Source organism: Ranitomeya variabilis, chromosome 1 (assembly GCF_051348905.1).
Source record: "Ranitomeya variabilis isolate aRanVar5 chromosome 1, aRanVar5.hap1, whole genome shotgun sequence".
Lineage (NCBI taxonomy): Eukaryota > Metazoa > Chordata > Amphibia > Anura > Dendrobatidae > Ranitomeya > Ranitomeya variabilis.
Window position 1 is genome coordinate 104,539,488 of NC_135232.1, and position 17,148 is coordinate 104,556,635.

Consider the following 17,148-nt stretch of genomic DNA (forward strand, 5'->3'; position numbering starts at 1 on the left):
CTATCTCGCCTGTCAAGCTGTTTCTCAGAAATACTACATAACTTTCTATAACGAGAGAGCCGCTCTCCTACTGCTGTGGTTCAGGTAGCATTAGCCAACTGACAGGTTCCTATCAAAGCCTAAGGGTAAATTTACATGTGGCAGATATGCTGTAGACTTTCACGCAGATTTTAAAATTCACACTGCATGTCACTGTCTACGCAGAAAGTGTCCGCAATGTGAAGATGAGATTTGGTAAAATTTCATCTGTTTAGCTACAACTGTATTGCATTGTTCATTATCGCACCCAAAGTGGCACAGAAAATCCACAGAAAATATGCAACGTGTGCATTTAGTCTAAGGACTAGTGATGAGCAAATATACTCGTTACTCGAGATTTCCAGAGCATGCTCGGGTGTCCTCCAAGTATTTTTTAGTGCTCGGAGATTTAGTTTTTATTGCCGCAGCTGAATGATTTCCATCTGTTAGCCAGCATAAGTACATGTGGGGGTTGCCTGGTTGCTAGGGAATCCCCACATGTATTTATGCTGGCTAAGAGATGTAAATCATTCAGCTGCGGCAAGAAAAACTATATCTCCGAGCACTAAAAATACTCAGAGGGCACCCGAGCATGCTGGAGAAATCTCGAGTAACGAGTATATTTGCTCATCACTACTAAGGACGTATCCACTCTGGTCAGATATCTTCACTGAAAATTTCACCCTCTGTGTTGCAAAGGCTCAAACGCACAGTAAAAATCGGCAACAGACAGGCTGCAAATGTCAAATCCACGGCGCAGTTCAATTTCCACTGCAGATTTTCTCCGCAGCCTGTGTCATATAAAAACTCATCCACACAGCTGGTTCTATAATATACAACAAATCTATTCATGTGAATGTACCCTGATTCTACTCAAACCTAATAATTTGGGTATGACTGTTGCTAGGTCCACTTCCCACTTTATCGCATCCACTTATAATAGTCCAGGAGGTGGAGATAGAGGGAGCCGCTTTGCAAAGTCCCCAAACTGATCAGCAGGTGATATTCAGGATGGGTAACTATAGTCACACCTAAATGTTCAGGTATTGAGTGGAGCTAGACAGGGGTTACATAAAAAGTTTTCATAAAGTCTTTCCAATTGTTAACTATTGAGTGACAGCTGCAGTCCACGGAGCCTGCCACGTTACCTGCAGCTAAGAGTTTTCCATTGTACTGTAGATTGAAATGAAAATATCGTCCTGTAGAAAGTGATCCTGTAGCCCCAGCTTTAGGCCTCACTCAGAGGTTCTTACGTGAAAAAATAGACCAATTCACATCAGTGTTTTGGAACAGATTTCCATCAGTGTTTGGTCGGTATGATTATGATTCATGATTAGGTTAAAAACCTGACATGTAAGTATTCTATGTGGGAAAAATGGGTATAGAACATATAAGTGAATAATGGACGTCTAAATGAGGCCTTAGGGTGTTGGATTAATAAGTAAATGAATTCATGATTCCTATTGGACACGTGTAAGAAGCCTTCCTGAGTCTCTCATTAGGCCCCTAAATGCAGCCCTGAACAAATATAGAAGAGCAGCAGTAAATCCCGGAAGGAAAACATCACTTGTTCTTCCTTTCTCTATGATATATATGTAGCAATTGCTGGCATTAAAATAAATCATAATGAAATAGTCTTTAGTTCTTGTCCAATGTACTCTTCTTTGATAATTGGTCAAGAATAACAAAGCATTTGAAATGCAAACTGGCAGTCCAAAGAAAGGATAGGCTGGTGAAGATGTCAATAGTCAGCAGTCAAAGAGAATGTTGGTGCCAGGGATAAAATCGTAGAAAAAAAGTTAACTTTCATTGTACGTATTTCCCTTTGATTTGTTGTCCATGTCATCATCTGGTCAACCGCGAGAAAGTCTTTGTAGTACTGCTCCATCCAGTCTTCAGAATAGAGCTTTCCTTTATTCTGGGTTACACCACCAGTAAATGGTTCACAGTGCAGGTAGGTTGGGAGGTCACTCATCGTCCAGACTTCCATTATTTGCTGATGTCAGATGAGCACCTGAGACTCTTGCACTTTAACTCATCTAATGATTTCCAATACTTGTAGTTTTCTGCCAAGTGTTGTATGAGGTTCGGCAATTGTGCGAAAGCTGAAATAAACATGACAATTATTAGGGATTCTCGTAGATGGATGAGATGTGATTGTTGCCTACAATTATATGTTCTACAGTTTGAATACTACTGAGTGGAGCTTATGTAAATCGATTCACAGAACCCGATGCATTGGCTATCTCAATAATCTAGGGCCATTGGATGGAAGCCCTGAGATCTGTCTCTTACCTGGCAACATCCACAGCTTTTGATTGATTTGGCATCATGCCAAGCCAGCTAAGTAAAAGAATGCGGCTTTCCAGGCAATTGTCCAGTGGCCACAAATTATTGACATGGCCGATGGACAGGGTCCTGCAAATCGATTTGTACCAACTGTACTATAGAGTTGTCCATAGCCACAGAACAAAATCGGGCATTATTAATCAAGGCTGAAAAATGTACATCACTAAAGTGAATAGAACTTTATTTAAAGAGTTGTCTCTTAAGCCCTTAGTGACAGAGCCAATTTGGTACTTAATGACAGAGCCAATTTTTACAATTCTGACCACTGTCACTTTATGAGGTTATAACTCTGGAACGCTTTAACGGATCCTGCTGATTCTGAGATTGTTTTTTCGTGACATGTTGTACTTCATGCTAGTGGTAACATTTCTTCGATATTACTTGCGATTATTTATGAAAAAAATGGAAATATGGTGAAAATTTTTAAAATTTTGCAATTTTCAAATTTTGTATTCCTATGCCCTTAAATCTGAGAGATATGTCACACAAAATAGTTAATAAATAACATTTCCGACATGTCTACTTTACATCAGCACAATTTTGGAAACAAAATTTTTTTTTGTTAGGGAGTTATAAGGGTTAAAATTTGACCAGCAATTTCTCATTTTTACAACACCATTTTTTTTAGGGACCACATCACATTTGAAGTCATTTTGAGGGGTCTATATGATAGAATATAACCAAGTGTGATACCATTCTAAAAACTGCACCCCTCAAGGTACTTAAAACCACATTCAAGAAGTTTATTAACCCTTTACGTGCTTCACAGGAACTCAAACAATGTGGAAGGAAAAAATGAACATTTAACTTTTTTTGCAAACACTTTAATTCAGAACCATATTTTTTTATTTTCACAAGTGTAAAAACAGAAATTTAACCATACATTTTGTTGTGCAATTTCTCCTGAATACGCTGATACCCTGTATGTGGGGGTAAACCACTGTTTGGGCGCACCGCAGAGCTTGGAAGAGAAGGAGCGCCGTTTGACTTTTTCAATGCAGAATTGGCTGGAATTGAGATCGGATGCCATGTCACGTTTGGAGAGCCCCTGATGTGCCTAAACAGTGGAAACGCTCCACAAGTGACACCATTTTGGAAACTAGACCCCTTAAGGAACTTATCTAGATGTGTGGTGAGCACTTTGAGCCCCCAAGTGCTTCACAGAAGTTTATAACGTAGAGCCGTGAAAATAAAAAATCGCATTTGTTTACACAAAAATGATATTTTCGCCCACAAATTCTTATTTTCACAAGGGTAACAGGAGAAATTAGACCACAAAAGTTGTTGTGCAATTTCTCCTGAGTACGTCGATACCCCATATGTGGGGGTAAACCACTGTTTGGGCGCACCGCAGAGCTTGGAAGAGAAGGAGTGCCATTTTACTTTTTCAATGTAGAATTGGCTGGAATTGAGATCGGACGCCATGTCGCGTTTGGAGAGCCCCTGATGTGCCTAAACAGTGGAAACCCCCCACAAGTGACACCATTTTGGAAACTAGACCCCTTAAGGAACTTATCTAGATGTGTGGTGAGCACTTTGATCCCCCAGGTGCTTCACGGAAGTTTATAACGTAGAGCCGTGAAAATAAAAAATCACATTTTTTCTACAAAAATGATCTTTTTGCCCCAAAATTTTTATTTTCCCAAGGGTAACAGGAGAAATTAGACCACAAAAGTTGTTGTGCAATTTCTCCTGAGTACGTTGATACCCCATATGTGGGGGTAAACCACTGTTTGGGCGCACTGCAGAGCTTGGAAGAGAAGGAGCGCCGTTTTACTTTTTCAATGTAGAATTAGCTGGAATTGAGATCGGATGCCATGTCGCGTTTGGAGAGCCCCTGATGTGCCTAAACAGTGGAAACCCCCCACAAATGACACCATTTTGGAAACTAGACCCCTTAAGGAACTTATCTAGATGTGTGGTGAGCACTTTAAACCCCCAGGTGCTTCACGGAAGTTTATAACGTAGAGCCGTGAAAATAAAAAATCCTTTTTTTTCACTCAAAAATGATTTTTTAGCCTGCAATTTTTTATTTTATCAAGGGTAACAGGAGACATTGGACCACAAAATCTGTTGACCAGTTTGTCCTGAGTACGCTGATACCCCATATGTGGGGGGAGGGCACTGTTTGGGCACCCATCAGGGCTCGGAAGGGAAGGAGCGCCGCTTGGAATGCAGACTTTGATGGGATGATCTGCAGGTGTCATGTTGCATTTGCAGAGATCCTGATGTACTTAAACAGTAGAAACCCCCCACAAGTGACTCCATTTTGGAAACTAGACCCCCAAAGAGCTTATCTAGATGTGTGGTGAGCACTAGGAACCCCCAACTGCTTCACAGAAGTTTATAATGTAGAGCCATGAAAATAAAAAAAATCATATTTTTTCCACAAAAATGATCTTCTCACCCCCAAATTTTTACTTTCACAAGGGTAACAGGAGAAATTGGACCCCAAAATGTATTGTGCAATTTATGCTGAGTAGGCTGATACCCCATATGTGGGGGATAAACCACTGTTTGGACGCATGGCAGAGCTTGGAAGGGAAGGAGCGCCGTTTTGGAATGTAGACTTTGATAGAATGGTCTGCAGGCATTATGTTGCGTTTGCAGAGCCCCCGATGTACCTAAACAGTAGAAACCCCCCACAAGTGACCTCATTTTGGAAACTAGACCCCCCAAGGAACTTATCTAGATGTGTTGTGAGATCTTTTAATGCCCAAGTGCTTCACAGAAGTTTATAATGCAGAGTCGTGAAAACAAAAAAAATATATTTTTTTCACAAAAAAGATTTTTTTAGCCCCCCAATTTTTATTTTCACAAGGGTAACAAGAGAAATTGGACCCCAAAAGTTGTTGTCCAATTTGTCCTGAGTACACTGATACCCCATGTGTGGGGGGGACCACTGTTTAGGTGCATGGCTGAGCTCGGAAGGGAAGGAGTGCCGTTTTGGAATGCAGACTTTGATAGAATGGTCTGCGGGCGTTATGTTGCATTTGCAGAGCCCCAGATATACCTAAACAGTAGAGACCCCCCAGAAGTGACCCCATTTTGGAAACTAGACCCCCCAAGGAACTTATCTAGATGTGTGGTGAGAACTTTGAATGCCCAAGTGCTTCACAGAAGTTTATAATGCAGAGTCGTGAAAATAAAAAATATTTTTTTTTTCCACAAAAAAAGATTTTTTAGCCCCTAAGTTTTTATTTTCACAAGGGTATCAGGAGAAATTGGACCCCAAAAGTTGTTGTCCAATTTATCCCGAGTACGCTGATGCCCCATATGTTGGGGTAAACCACTGTTTGGGCGCACAGCAGAGCTCAGAAGGTAGGGAGCACCATTTTACTTTTTGAGCACAAAATTGGCTGTGGCGTTTAGAGACCCCCTGATGTACCTAAACAGTGGAAACCCCCCAATTCTAACTCCAACCCTAACCCCAACACACCCCTAACCCTAATCCCAACCCGATCCATAATCCTAATCACAACCCTAACCCCCAAAACACCCCTAACCCTAATCCCAAAGCTAACCATAACCCTAATCAAAACCCTAAACCCAACACCCCCCTAATCCTAATCTCAACCCTAACCTCAAAACCTATCCTTAATCCCAACCCTAGCCTTAACCCTAATCCCAAACCTAACCCTAATCCCAAATGTAACCCTAATGCTAACCCAAATCCTAATCCCAACTCTAACCCTAACTTTAGCCCCAACCCTAGCCCTAACCCTAACTTTAGCACAAACCCTAACTTTAGCCCTAAACCTAGCCCCAACCCTAACCCTAACTTTAGCCCCAACCCTAGCCCTAACCCTAGCTCTAACCCTAATCCTAGCTCTAACCCAAGCCCTAACCCTAAGGCTATGTGCAAATGTTGCGGATTTTGCCGCGGATCCGCAGCGTTTCCGCAGCTGTGGGTCCGCAGCAGTTTCCCATGAGTTTACAGTACAATGTAAACCTATGGGAAACATAAAACGCTGTGCCCATGCTGCGGAAAAAACCACACGGAAACGCAGCGGTTTACATTCCGCAGCATGTCAATTCTTTCTGCTGATTCCGCAGCGGTTTTACACCTGCTCCATAATAGAAAACCGCAGGTGTAAAACCGCAGTGGAATCCGCACAAAAACCACGGTACATCCGCGATAAATCCGCAGGAAAAACGCAGCGTTTTGGTCCTGCGGATTTATCAAATCCGCTGCAGAAAAATCCGCAGAGAACCATTCTATGTGTGCACATACCCTAACCCTAACCCTAACCCTAACCCTACCCCTAACCCTATTTGGAAAATAGAAATTCATACATTTTTTTTATTTTATTACTTTTTTCTTACTAAGGGGGTGATAAAGGGGGGGGGGTTATTTACTATTTTTTTTATTTTGATCACTGTGATAGGATCTCACAGTGACCAAAATAAAAAAAGAGGAAGAATTTTCTTCTGCCGGCCGGCAGATCATGGCGGGCGCACTGCGCATGCGCCCGCCATTTTCTTACCGGAGCAAGAAGCCGGCGGCCAGCAGAAGCAGGAGGACCCAGGGACACCGGTAAGTATAACAGGGTCCCCGAATCCCCCTATTTCTCTGTCCTCTGATGTGCGATCACATCAGAGGATAGAGAAATGACATCGCTTTTTTTTTTTTTTTTTGCGGTCGCCGGTAAACAGTTAATTACTGGCGATCGCAAAACAGGGGTCGGTAAAAACCGACCCCGATCATGTTCTTTGGGGTCTTGGCTACCCCCGGCAGCCGAGACCCCAAAGAACATCCGGGTGCCGGGCGGCGGGCGCACTGCGCATGCGCCCGCCATTATTTCCCCGGAAAAAGATGGCGGCGCCCATCGGGAGCCACGAGGAGCACCGGGGGAGGTAGGTGAGTATTGGGGGGCTATCTGGGGCTATCGGGGACCACATTTCTCTGTCCTCCGATGTGCGATCACATCGGAGGACAGAGAAATTAAATGACAAATCGCGTTTTTTGGGGTTTTTTTGCGACCGCCGGTAAACGGTTAATTACCGGCGATCGCAACTCGGGGGTCAGTAGAAAACCCCCAAATCATGTTCTCTGGGGTCTCGGCTACCCCCAGCAACCGAGACCCCAGAGAAAATCCGACTCTGGGGGGCGCTATTCACTTTTTCCACAGCGCCGTTAATTAACGGCGCTGTGGTTTAAGTACCCTTAGCGGCCGCCGTTAAAAGGCGTATCGGCGGTCGTTAAGGGGTTATAAAGTAGTATAAGGCGGTGTCTACAACCCACAGAAGTTGCACAGGTATTGCAACAAGTGTAGCCATTTACCAGTAGGTCAAAACGGCGATACACATGGGTCTATTGTCGGATCCCCTCTCATGCCCTCGCTTCTCATGATGGATTTTTTTCTGGCTCCCTACTGGTAAACGGTTACACTTGCTGGGGCCCCCCACATCCTCTTATTGGGTTGTTATTCCAACTCTTTATGTATCACTAAACAGGTATGGGCAGTTTTCAGGACTGTATTGTTTCCCTTGAGCTACAAGCTTAGGCTTAGTGCTATTTCACCTTTCATCACATTTTGTGCTAATTTTAGCACTTGGTCAGTCATGCTTATCTAGTCATATACATATATATATATATATATATATACAGTGGGGCAAAAAAGTATTTAGTCAGTCAGCAATAGTGCAAGTTCCACCACTTAAAAAGATGAGAGGTGTCTGTAATTTACATCATAGGTAGACCTCAACTATGGGAGACAAACTGAGAACAAAAAATCCAGAAAATCACATTGTCTGTTTTTTTATCATTTTATTTGCATATTATGGTGGAAAATAAGTATTTGGTCAGAAACAAAATTTCATCTCAATACTTTGTAATATATCCTTTGTTGGCAATGACAGAGGTCAAACGTTTTCTGTAAGTCTTCACAAGGTTGCCACACACTGTTGTTGGTATGTTGGCCCATTCCTCCATGCAGATCTCCTCTAGAGCAGTGATGTTTTTGGCTTTTTGCTTGGCAACACGGACTTTCAACTCCCTCCAAAGGTTTTCTATAGGGTTGAGATCTGGAGACTGGCTAGGCCACTCCAGGACCTTGAAATGCTTCTTACGAAGCCACTCCTTCGTTGCCCTGGCGGTGTGCTTTGGATCATTGTCATGTTGAAAGACCCAGCCACGTTTCATCTTCAATGCCCTTGCTGATGGAAGGAGGTTTGCACTCAAAATCTCATGATACATGGCCCCATTCATTCTTTCATGTACCCGGATCAGTCGTCCTTGCCCCTTTGCAGAGAAACAGCCCCAAAGCATGATGTTTCCACCACCATGCTTTACAGTAGGTATGGTGTTTGATGGATGCAACTCAGTATTCTTTTTCCTCCAAACACGACAAGTTGTGTTTCTACCAAACAGTTCCAGTTTGGTTTCATCAGACCATAGGACATTCTCCCAAAACTCCTCTGGATCATCCAAATGCTCTCTAGCAAACTTCAGACGGGCTCGGACATGTACTGGCTTAAGCAGTGGGACACGTCTGGCACTGCAGGATCTGAGTCCATGGTGGCGTAGTGTGTTACTTATGGTAGGCCTTGTTACATTGGTCCCAGCTCTCTGCAGTTCATTCACTAGGTCCCCCCGCGTGGTTCTTGGATTTTTGCTCACCGTTCTTGTGATCATTCTGACCCCACGGGGTGGGATTTTGCATGGAGCCCCAGATCGAGGGAGATTATCAGTGGTCTTGAATGTCTTCCATTTTCTAATTATTGCTCCCACTATTGATTTCTTCACTCCCAGCTGGTTGGCTATTGCAGATTCAGTCTTCCCAGCCTGGTGCAGGGCTACAATTTTGTTTCTGGTGTCCTTTGACAGCTCTTTGGTCTTCACCATAGTGGAGTTTGGAGTCAGACTGTTTGAGGGTGTGCACAGGTGTCTTTTTATACTGATGACAAGTTTAAACAGGTGCCATTACTACAGGTAATGAGTGGAGGAAAGAGGAGACTCTTAAAGAAGAAGTTACAGGTCTGTGAGAGCCAGAAATCTTGATTGTTTGTTTCTGACCAAATACTTATTTTCCACCATAATATGCAAATAAAATGATAAAAAAACAGACAATGTGATTTTCTGGATTTTTTGTTCTCAGTTTGTCTCCCATAGTTGAGGTCTACCTATGATGTAAATTACAGACGCCTCTCATCTTTTTAAGTGGTGGAACTTGCACTATTGCTGACTGACTAAATACTTTTTTTGCCCCACTGTGTATATATATATATATATATATATATATATATATATATATATATATATATATATATATATATATATATATATATATATATATACAGTGTCTACAAGTAGTATTCAACCCCCTGCAGATTTAGCAGGTTTAATAAGATGCAAATAAGTTAGAGCCTTCAAACTTCAAACAAGAGCAGGATTTATTAACAGATGCATAAATCTTACAAACCAAAAAGTTTTGTTGCTCAGTTAAATTTTAATAAATTTCAAACATATAAGTGTGGGTCAATTATTATTCAACCCCTAGGTTTAATATTTTGTGGAATAACCTTTGTTTGCAATTACAGCTAATAATCGTCTTTTATAAGACCTGATCAGGCCGGCACAGGTCTCTGGAGTTATCTTGGCCCACTCCTCCATGCAGATCTTCTCCAAGTTATCTAGGTTCTTTGGGTGTCTCATGTGGACTTTAATCTTGAGCTCCTTCCACAAGTTTTCTATTGGGTTTAGGTCAGGAGACTGACTAGGCCACTGCAACACCTTGATTTTTTGCCTCTTGAACCAGGCCTTGGTTTTCTTGGCTGTGTGCTTTGGATCGTTGTCTTGTTGGAAGATGAAATGACGACCCATCTTAAGATCCTTGATGGAGGAGCAGAGGTTCTTGGCCAAAATCTCCAGGTAGGCCGTGCTATCCATCTTCCCATGGATGCGGACCAGATGGCCAGGCCCATTGGCTGAGAAACAGCCCCACAGCATGATGCTGCCACCACCATGCTTGACTGTAGGGATGGTATTCTTGGGGTCGTATGCAGTGCCATCCAGTCTCCAAACGTCACGTGTGTGGTTGGCACCAAAGATCTTGATCTTGGTCTCATCAGACCAGAGAACCTTGAACCAGTCAGTCTCAGAGTCCTCCAAGTGATCATGAGCAAACTGTAGACGAGCCTTGACATGACGCTTTGAAAGTAAATGTACCTTACGGGCTCGTCTGGAACGGAGACCATTGCGGTGGAGTACGTTACTTATGGTATTGACTGAAACTAATGTCCCCACTGCCATGAGATCTTCCCGGAGCTCCTTCCTTGTTGTCCTTGGGTTAGCCTTGACTCTTCGGACAAGCCTGGCCTCGGCACGGGAGGAACTTTCAAAGGCTGTCCAGGCCGTGGAAGGCTAACAGTAGTTCCATAAGCCTTCCACTTCCGGATGATGCTCCCAACAGTGGAGACAGGTAGGCCCAACTCCTTGGAAAGGGTTTTGTACCCTTTGCCAGCCTTGTGACCCTCCATGATCTTGTCTCTGATGGCCTTGGAATGCTCCTTTGTCTTTCCCATGTTGACCATGTATGAGTGCTGTTCACAAGTTTGGGGAGGGTCTTAAATAGTCAGAAAAGGCTGGAAAAAGAGATAATTAATCCAAACATGTGAAGCTCATTGTTCTTTGTGCCTGAACTACTTCTTAATACTTTAGGGGAACCAAACAGAATTCTGGTGGGTTGAGGGGTTGAATAATAAATGACCCTCTGAAAAGACTTTTCACAATTTAAAAAAAAAATAAACAAAGAAATAACATTCTTTTTGCTGCAGTGCATTTCACACTTCCAGGCTGATCTACAGTCCAAATGTCACAATGCCAAGTTAATTCCAAATGTGTAAACCTGCTAAATCTGCAGGGGGCTGAATACTACTTGTAGGCACTGTATATATATCTCATCCTGTATATGAGAGGGATTTGTGGCCACAGGTATTTACCTTTAGGGTGTAGGGACCTATTCAGGAGCTGAAGTACAATACTGTTTACCCATTAAATTTGCAATAGACACCTTGATTGTCAATTTACTATTCAGGTTGAATTCATACATATGGTTTGGGGTTGTGCATTATTTGTATTGATACTACTTTTTTCTGATATTATTATTTAACTTGTAGTGTGCATATCGTACAGTAGTGCTTTGTCTCTTGTTTATACAATACTTATCTACTACTGGATATAGCACCTATATCATAGATAGGTAGGGCGCCTTGTTTTCTAACTTGATACCAGGAGACAGGCCAGTACACCAGGAGATGTGGAGGAAGCTGTAGGAGGGCAACAACCCAGTAGCAGGACCGCTACCTCTTCCTTTGTGCAAGGAGTAACAGGAAGAGAAGTGCCAGAACCCTGCAAAATGACCTCCAGCAGGCCACTAACATCCATGTTTCTGCTCAAACTGTTAGAAACAGACTCAATGAGGGTGGTATGAGGGCCCAATGTGCACAAGTGGGTGTTGGGTTTACAGCCCAACACCTTGCAAGGCGATTGGCATTTGACAGCGAACACCAAGATTGGCAGATTCAACATTGGCACCCTGTGCTCTTCCGGATAAGAGCAGGTTCACACTGAGCACAAGTGACAGAGTCTGGAGATGCCGTGGAGATCGATCTGCTGCCTGCAACATCCTCCAGCATAACCAATTTGGCAGTGGGTCAGTAATGGTGTGAGGAGGCATTTGTTTGGAGGGCCACACAGCCCTCCATGTGCTAACCAAAGGTACCCTGACTGCCATTAGGTACCAAGATGAGATCATCGTACCCACTGTGAGACCATATGCAGGTGCCCTGGGCTCCTTCTGATGCATGACAATGTTAGGCCTCATGTGGCTGAGGTGTGTCAGCAGTTCCTGTATGATGAAGGCATTGATGCTGTGGACTGGCCTGCCCATTCCCCAGACCGAATCTAATCGAGCACATCTGGGACATCATTTCTCTTTCCATCCACCAACGCCATGTTGCACAACAGACTGATCAGGAGTTGGCTGATGTTTTAATCCAGGTCTGGGAAGAGATTCCTCAGGATCTCAGATCCCTCCACCGCCTCATCAGGTCCATGCCCAGGCATTGTAGGGAGGTCATACAGGCAGGTGGAGGCCACACACCACTGAGCATCATTTCCTTGCTTTGAGGCATTTCCACTGAATTTGGATCAGCCTGAAATTTGATTTTCGCTATGATTTTGAGTATTATTCCAAATCCAGACCTCCATGGGATATTATTTTTGATTTACATTGATAATTTTTTTTTATTGCTCTCAACACAATTCATTATTAGAGATGAGCGAGTGTGCTCATTACTCGAGTTTTCTGAGCATGCTCGGGTGTTCTATGAGTATTTTGGGCATGCTCGGAGATTCTGTAAAAGTTGCCGCAGGTGCATGATTTGTGGCTGCTAGACAGTCTAAATACATGTGGTATTCCCTAACAAACAGGCAATCACCTCATGTATTCAGGCTGTCTAGCAGCCACAAATCATGTACCTGCGTGAACTCAAACATAATCTCTGCGCACACCCAAAATACTCGGCGAACACCCGAGCATGCTCGGAAAACCCGAGTAATGAGCACACTCGTTCATTACTATTCATTATGTAATGAATAAAGATTTTCAACTGGAATATTTCATTCACTGATATCTAGGATGTGGGATTTTAGTGTTCCCTTTATTTTTTTAAAGCAGTGTATTAGAAGAACTATAAAGCTCAGCACAAGTGCTACTGTAATATATTCAGCAGTCAGTAGTTTGTTCTGGAGTCTACACTGTTATCACTGTATTTACATATAGACATAACTGAGCATTGCAGCAAGTACACAGCTCCAGACAGTGAAGAGTTGTAATTATGAAACCTTCTTTAGAAGCAGCCAATGCTGGGGGCTGGTAATTTTACAAGATTTATAACAAATGTTTGTCAAGAGGTCAAAGAGAAGGAAGAAAAGTAAACCGCTAACTGCTGCATAGAAATCAATAGGCTGGAGAGAGGTGGCTGATAAGTTAAGAATTAACTTCTCTCCTGGAATATAGCTACAGTACCCTGTGCCAGGGTGTGGGCAGGCACTAGTGGCTGAGCTTCATGGAAACTAGCTTTACACTATGAAAGATAAAAGCTCTCATTGCAGGAAAATGACAGCAGATGGAAAAAGCAAGTCAATTGCGGAGTTGCTTATTTTCATGCTGTCTAAACAATTAAAGCAATATAATAACATGATCACACCCCTTTAAAGGGAAACTGACAGCTGAATCATACTGTATGAACTACAGTTCCATTATTTTGCTCTGTGACTGGAACACAAAAGCAAAATTGACTTTGTCCAGCATATAATAGATCTGATGTTCAAACAGCGATTGACGGACCCAATATATAATGGGTCTGTTGAATTCCAGTAATGGTGTCAGTCATTTTACCTTTCAAAATACTGCAGGCTACTATTTTTTCCCCAATATTTATGACATATTCAAAATTGAGCCTCAGTCGAAAAAAAAGATGCAAAATACAAATAAAACTTTTACTAAGTACAGTCAGTCTGATCTTACCATCCCATGCATCAAACATGTCTGTGATAAAATAGTCTATGAATGATATCTGAGATTTTGGTATGCTACAGGTGTTCCGGTCAAATACTGGCATAACTACTGGCAAGCCTTGTCTCTTCTCTTCATCAGTCTGTAAGAAAAGAGAGGAATGGAGTTGATTATAATTGACGTACACAGTCATCTAGTGGTTAAACTTTAAGCAGTAGTGAAATTGTACAGTCAGCCTCTCACAAGTGCTCTACCAATTCCGAAATTTCATATGCATCAAATTGGACATTTACTTATGACCAGAGTTTCTCGATCCATCTTAATAAATTTGTCACATTTAAAAAGCAAATCTACTGTATGCCAGCTACAGGTTGGCGCACATTTGAGCTTTAATTTCTGGTATAATTTGTAAATTTTTTGGTTTGTGAGAAGCCTCGTTTCCACCTGTGAAGCTCCATCTGCTTAAAAAAGGCAAGTGTGCCATGAAAAAATAAAAAATTAGCAACTTAAAAAAGGCAAGTGTGCCATGAAAAAATAAAAAATTAGCAACTTTTGCTCAACACTAATATATACGGGTAATCAATTCTCCCTGCCCAAATAGGGTGCGCGTACAAAGGCACAGCGTCCGAATAGCAGTGCATGGAGCTTGTATACTGTGTAGCCACACAGCCTCTGTGCTCTGCTATACAGGCTGCAGAGAGCTGATATCCGGCGGTATTCTGCTCTAGAAGCAATACCAATTTTTTGTATGCAATCCGAGACATTCGGAAAGATCTGAAGCCTCTGTCACTCCAGATCTGTTCCCCAACCAGCGCTGCTCTTTGCTGTGTGACTTCAGGCAAAGGAGCTGTCAGTAAAGGAGGAGGAGGTGAAATGCTCGCAGATTCCCTTTAAGGGTATGTGTCCATGTTCAGGATGGTCGGCGGTATCGTCGGAGCAGCAAACCCGCTCGGCGCTAAGCCCCGCCCCCTTCTGGGACGCGATGATGCCGGATGTGTTCATTGTACACATCCGGGATCATCGCACCCCTCGCATAGGGCCCTGTGTTATTCCTTGCGGCGCAGCGTCGCTGCAAGGAACACGGACATGCTGCGATCTTAAAAGACGCGCAGCATGTCCGGAGTCGCAGGGCCGACGGATGCGTGTTTCCACGCATAGTGGACACGGGATTTCAAAAAATCCCCTCCACTATGCTGGAACATCTGGACGCTGCGTGTTTGACGCTGCGGCCCCACGCAGCGTCAAACACGCAGCGTTTCCTGAACGTGGACACGTACCCTAACACTGCTGTGTGCTGTAGCCCTAAACTGGAAAGAGCTTGGGTGGTCACTCACACAGCCGTAGATTCTCTCATTATACTAATGACACTGATCAAGCTATGATCAGAGTTTGATCCGAGTGTCAGCATAGTGTGATCATATTCTCTTGGATAAGAGAATCAGGGCACATTGTGAGGAAAAGATGGAGATCAAAACGCCTCCATCGTCTCCATTCTGTGAGTGCTTGGAAATTGGACTGCACTCAGATGTCATCCAAGCCTAGTATGATGGTATCCAACTTCAAAGTGAAATCGCAGTATGCTGTTATGTTTTTTCACTGACAGATTCATCAGTTAAATAAAATCGGGCATCAGCAGTGCCCCATTGAATAAAATTGGTCCAAGTGCTATCCAATAAAACATTGAATGTATACACTCTTGTCAGCAAGCCCTCAGGATAGGTTCAAATTACTAAAAATCCGGCCTGTCAAGTCCGCAATTTGTGGACATCACTGGCATCATGTGCCCTGTGTCCTCGCCTGCGATTTCTGTGCACTACTCTGGTCCGTAAATCACACCAAAGTAGTGCATGCTGCACATTTTTTCCATGCAGACCGTTGGTCCATGTGGAAAATCATCTATGTGCATTGTCACATTGTGCTCTCCAAGTGCGGTCCAGGACAAGCTTATTATACGGACATGCGCTGTCCGAGTAAAGACCGGACCATACACTGACCAATGTAATTCAATAGGGCTGCTAAGATGATAGCTTTTTCACATGGGCCAAATGTCTGTTTTAAAACAAATCACAGCGTACATTAATCTTTTCCACGTGTCAGATTAGAATCACCTAGACAAGTCTCTGGGTGCACCCAAAAAAATTGGAACCCATACGGATCTATGGAGGAAACTGTATTTGATCATATACATTTTATAATGTTGTATAAAAACAGATGCAAATGAATGTCTCCTGGATGTCACACAAACGGGAAAAAAATAGACACAAATGGATGGCACATGAATGACAATATGGGTGAAAATCATCCAGGTTTTCTGGATGCAACTCGAATAATTTTTTTATAGGCTCATTGGACCTTGGCCTTAACCCAAGAGTTAAGATGTAGTTGTTCAATTTCTTGAGTTTTGTCCTCAAAAAATGAGGTATTATACCTGAGAAAAATACTCCTCTGAGATCCTTCCAGCCCATTCAATGCACAAATCCAATGGACGACATGGGTTGGCCACATCTGCACATTTTATCATCATGCGCTTGATGAGTATACGATTTTCTGGTGAATTTTTGATGCTGGGGGAACATTCGCAGTCACTGCCCTCACTCTGCGGACAAACAATAAGAAACCTTAGAAAACATGCAAAAAAATACTTAAATACATAGCAGAATGATTTGCCTGATGACCCAGGAGAATTTTGGTCTGCACATTCTGACAGCCATGATTTTGTTATTTTATAATTCATTTTTACACCGGAGTAGCTGTATGTAGTACATATACAGTTGTGTGAAAAAAAAGTGTTTCCCCCTTCCTGATTTCCTATTCTTTTGCATAGTCGTCACACTTAAATGTTTCAGATCACCAAACAAATTTGAATATCAGACAAAGATAACACAAGTAACCACAGAATGTAGTTTTTCAATGAAGGTTTTTATTATTAAGGGAAAAAGAAATCAAACCTAAAGGGCACTCTGTGAAAAAGTGATTGCCCCCTAAACCTAATAACTGGTTGGGCCACCCTTAGCAGCAACAACTGCAGTCAAGCATTTGTGATAACTGGCAATGAGTCTTTCACAACGCTCTGGAGGAATTTTGGCTCACTCAGCTTTGCAGAACTGTTCTAATTCAGCCACATTGAAGAGTTTCCAAGCATGAACCACCTTTTTAAGGTCTTGCCACAGCATCTCAAACAGATTACGGTCAGGACTTTGACTAAGCCACTTCAAAGTCTTAATTTTGTTTTTCTTAAGCCATTCAGAGATGGACTTGC

General features: G+C 42.7%; 1 protein-coding gene across 3 annotated transcripts in view; it reads right to left on the reverse strand.

Annotated features, from left to right (window-relative positions):
- Positions 1–607: 607 nt before the first annotated feature.
- The window catches only part of PDE8B (phosphodiesterase 8B), a 339,284-nt gene continuing 322,743 nt past the window's right edge, over positions 608–17,148 (reverse strand). For all 3 annotated transcript variants that reach the window (XM_077287159.1, XM_077287149.1, XM_077287140.1), the window contains exons 20-22: positions 16,318–16,485; positions 13,902–14,031; positions 608–2,123 (exon numbers count right to left, since the gene is read on the reverse strand). In XM_077287159.1, coding sequence (XP_077143274.1) covers positions 2,008–2,123; positions 13,902–14,031; positions 16,318–16,485 — 414 coding nt within the window. In that variant the 3' untranslated portion in view covers positions 608–2,007. The remainder of the gene's footprint in view (positions 2,124–13,901; positions 14,032–16,317; positions 16,486–17,148) is intronic.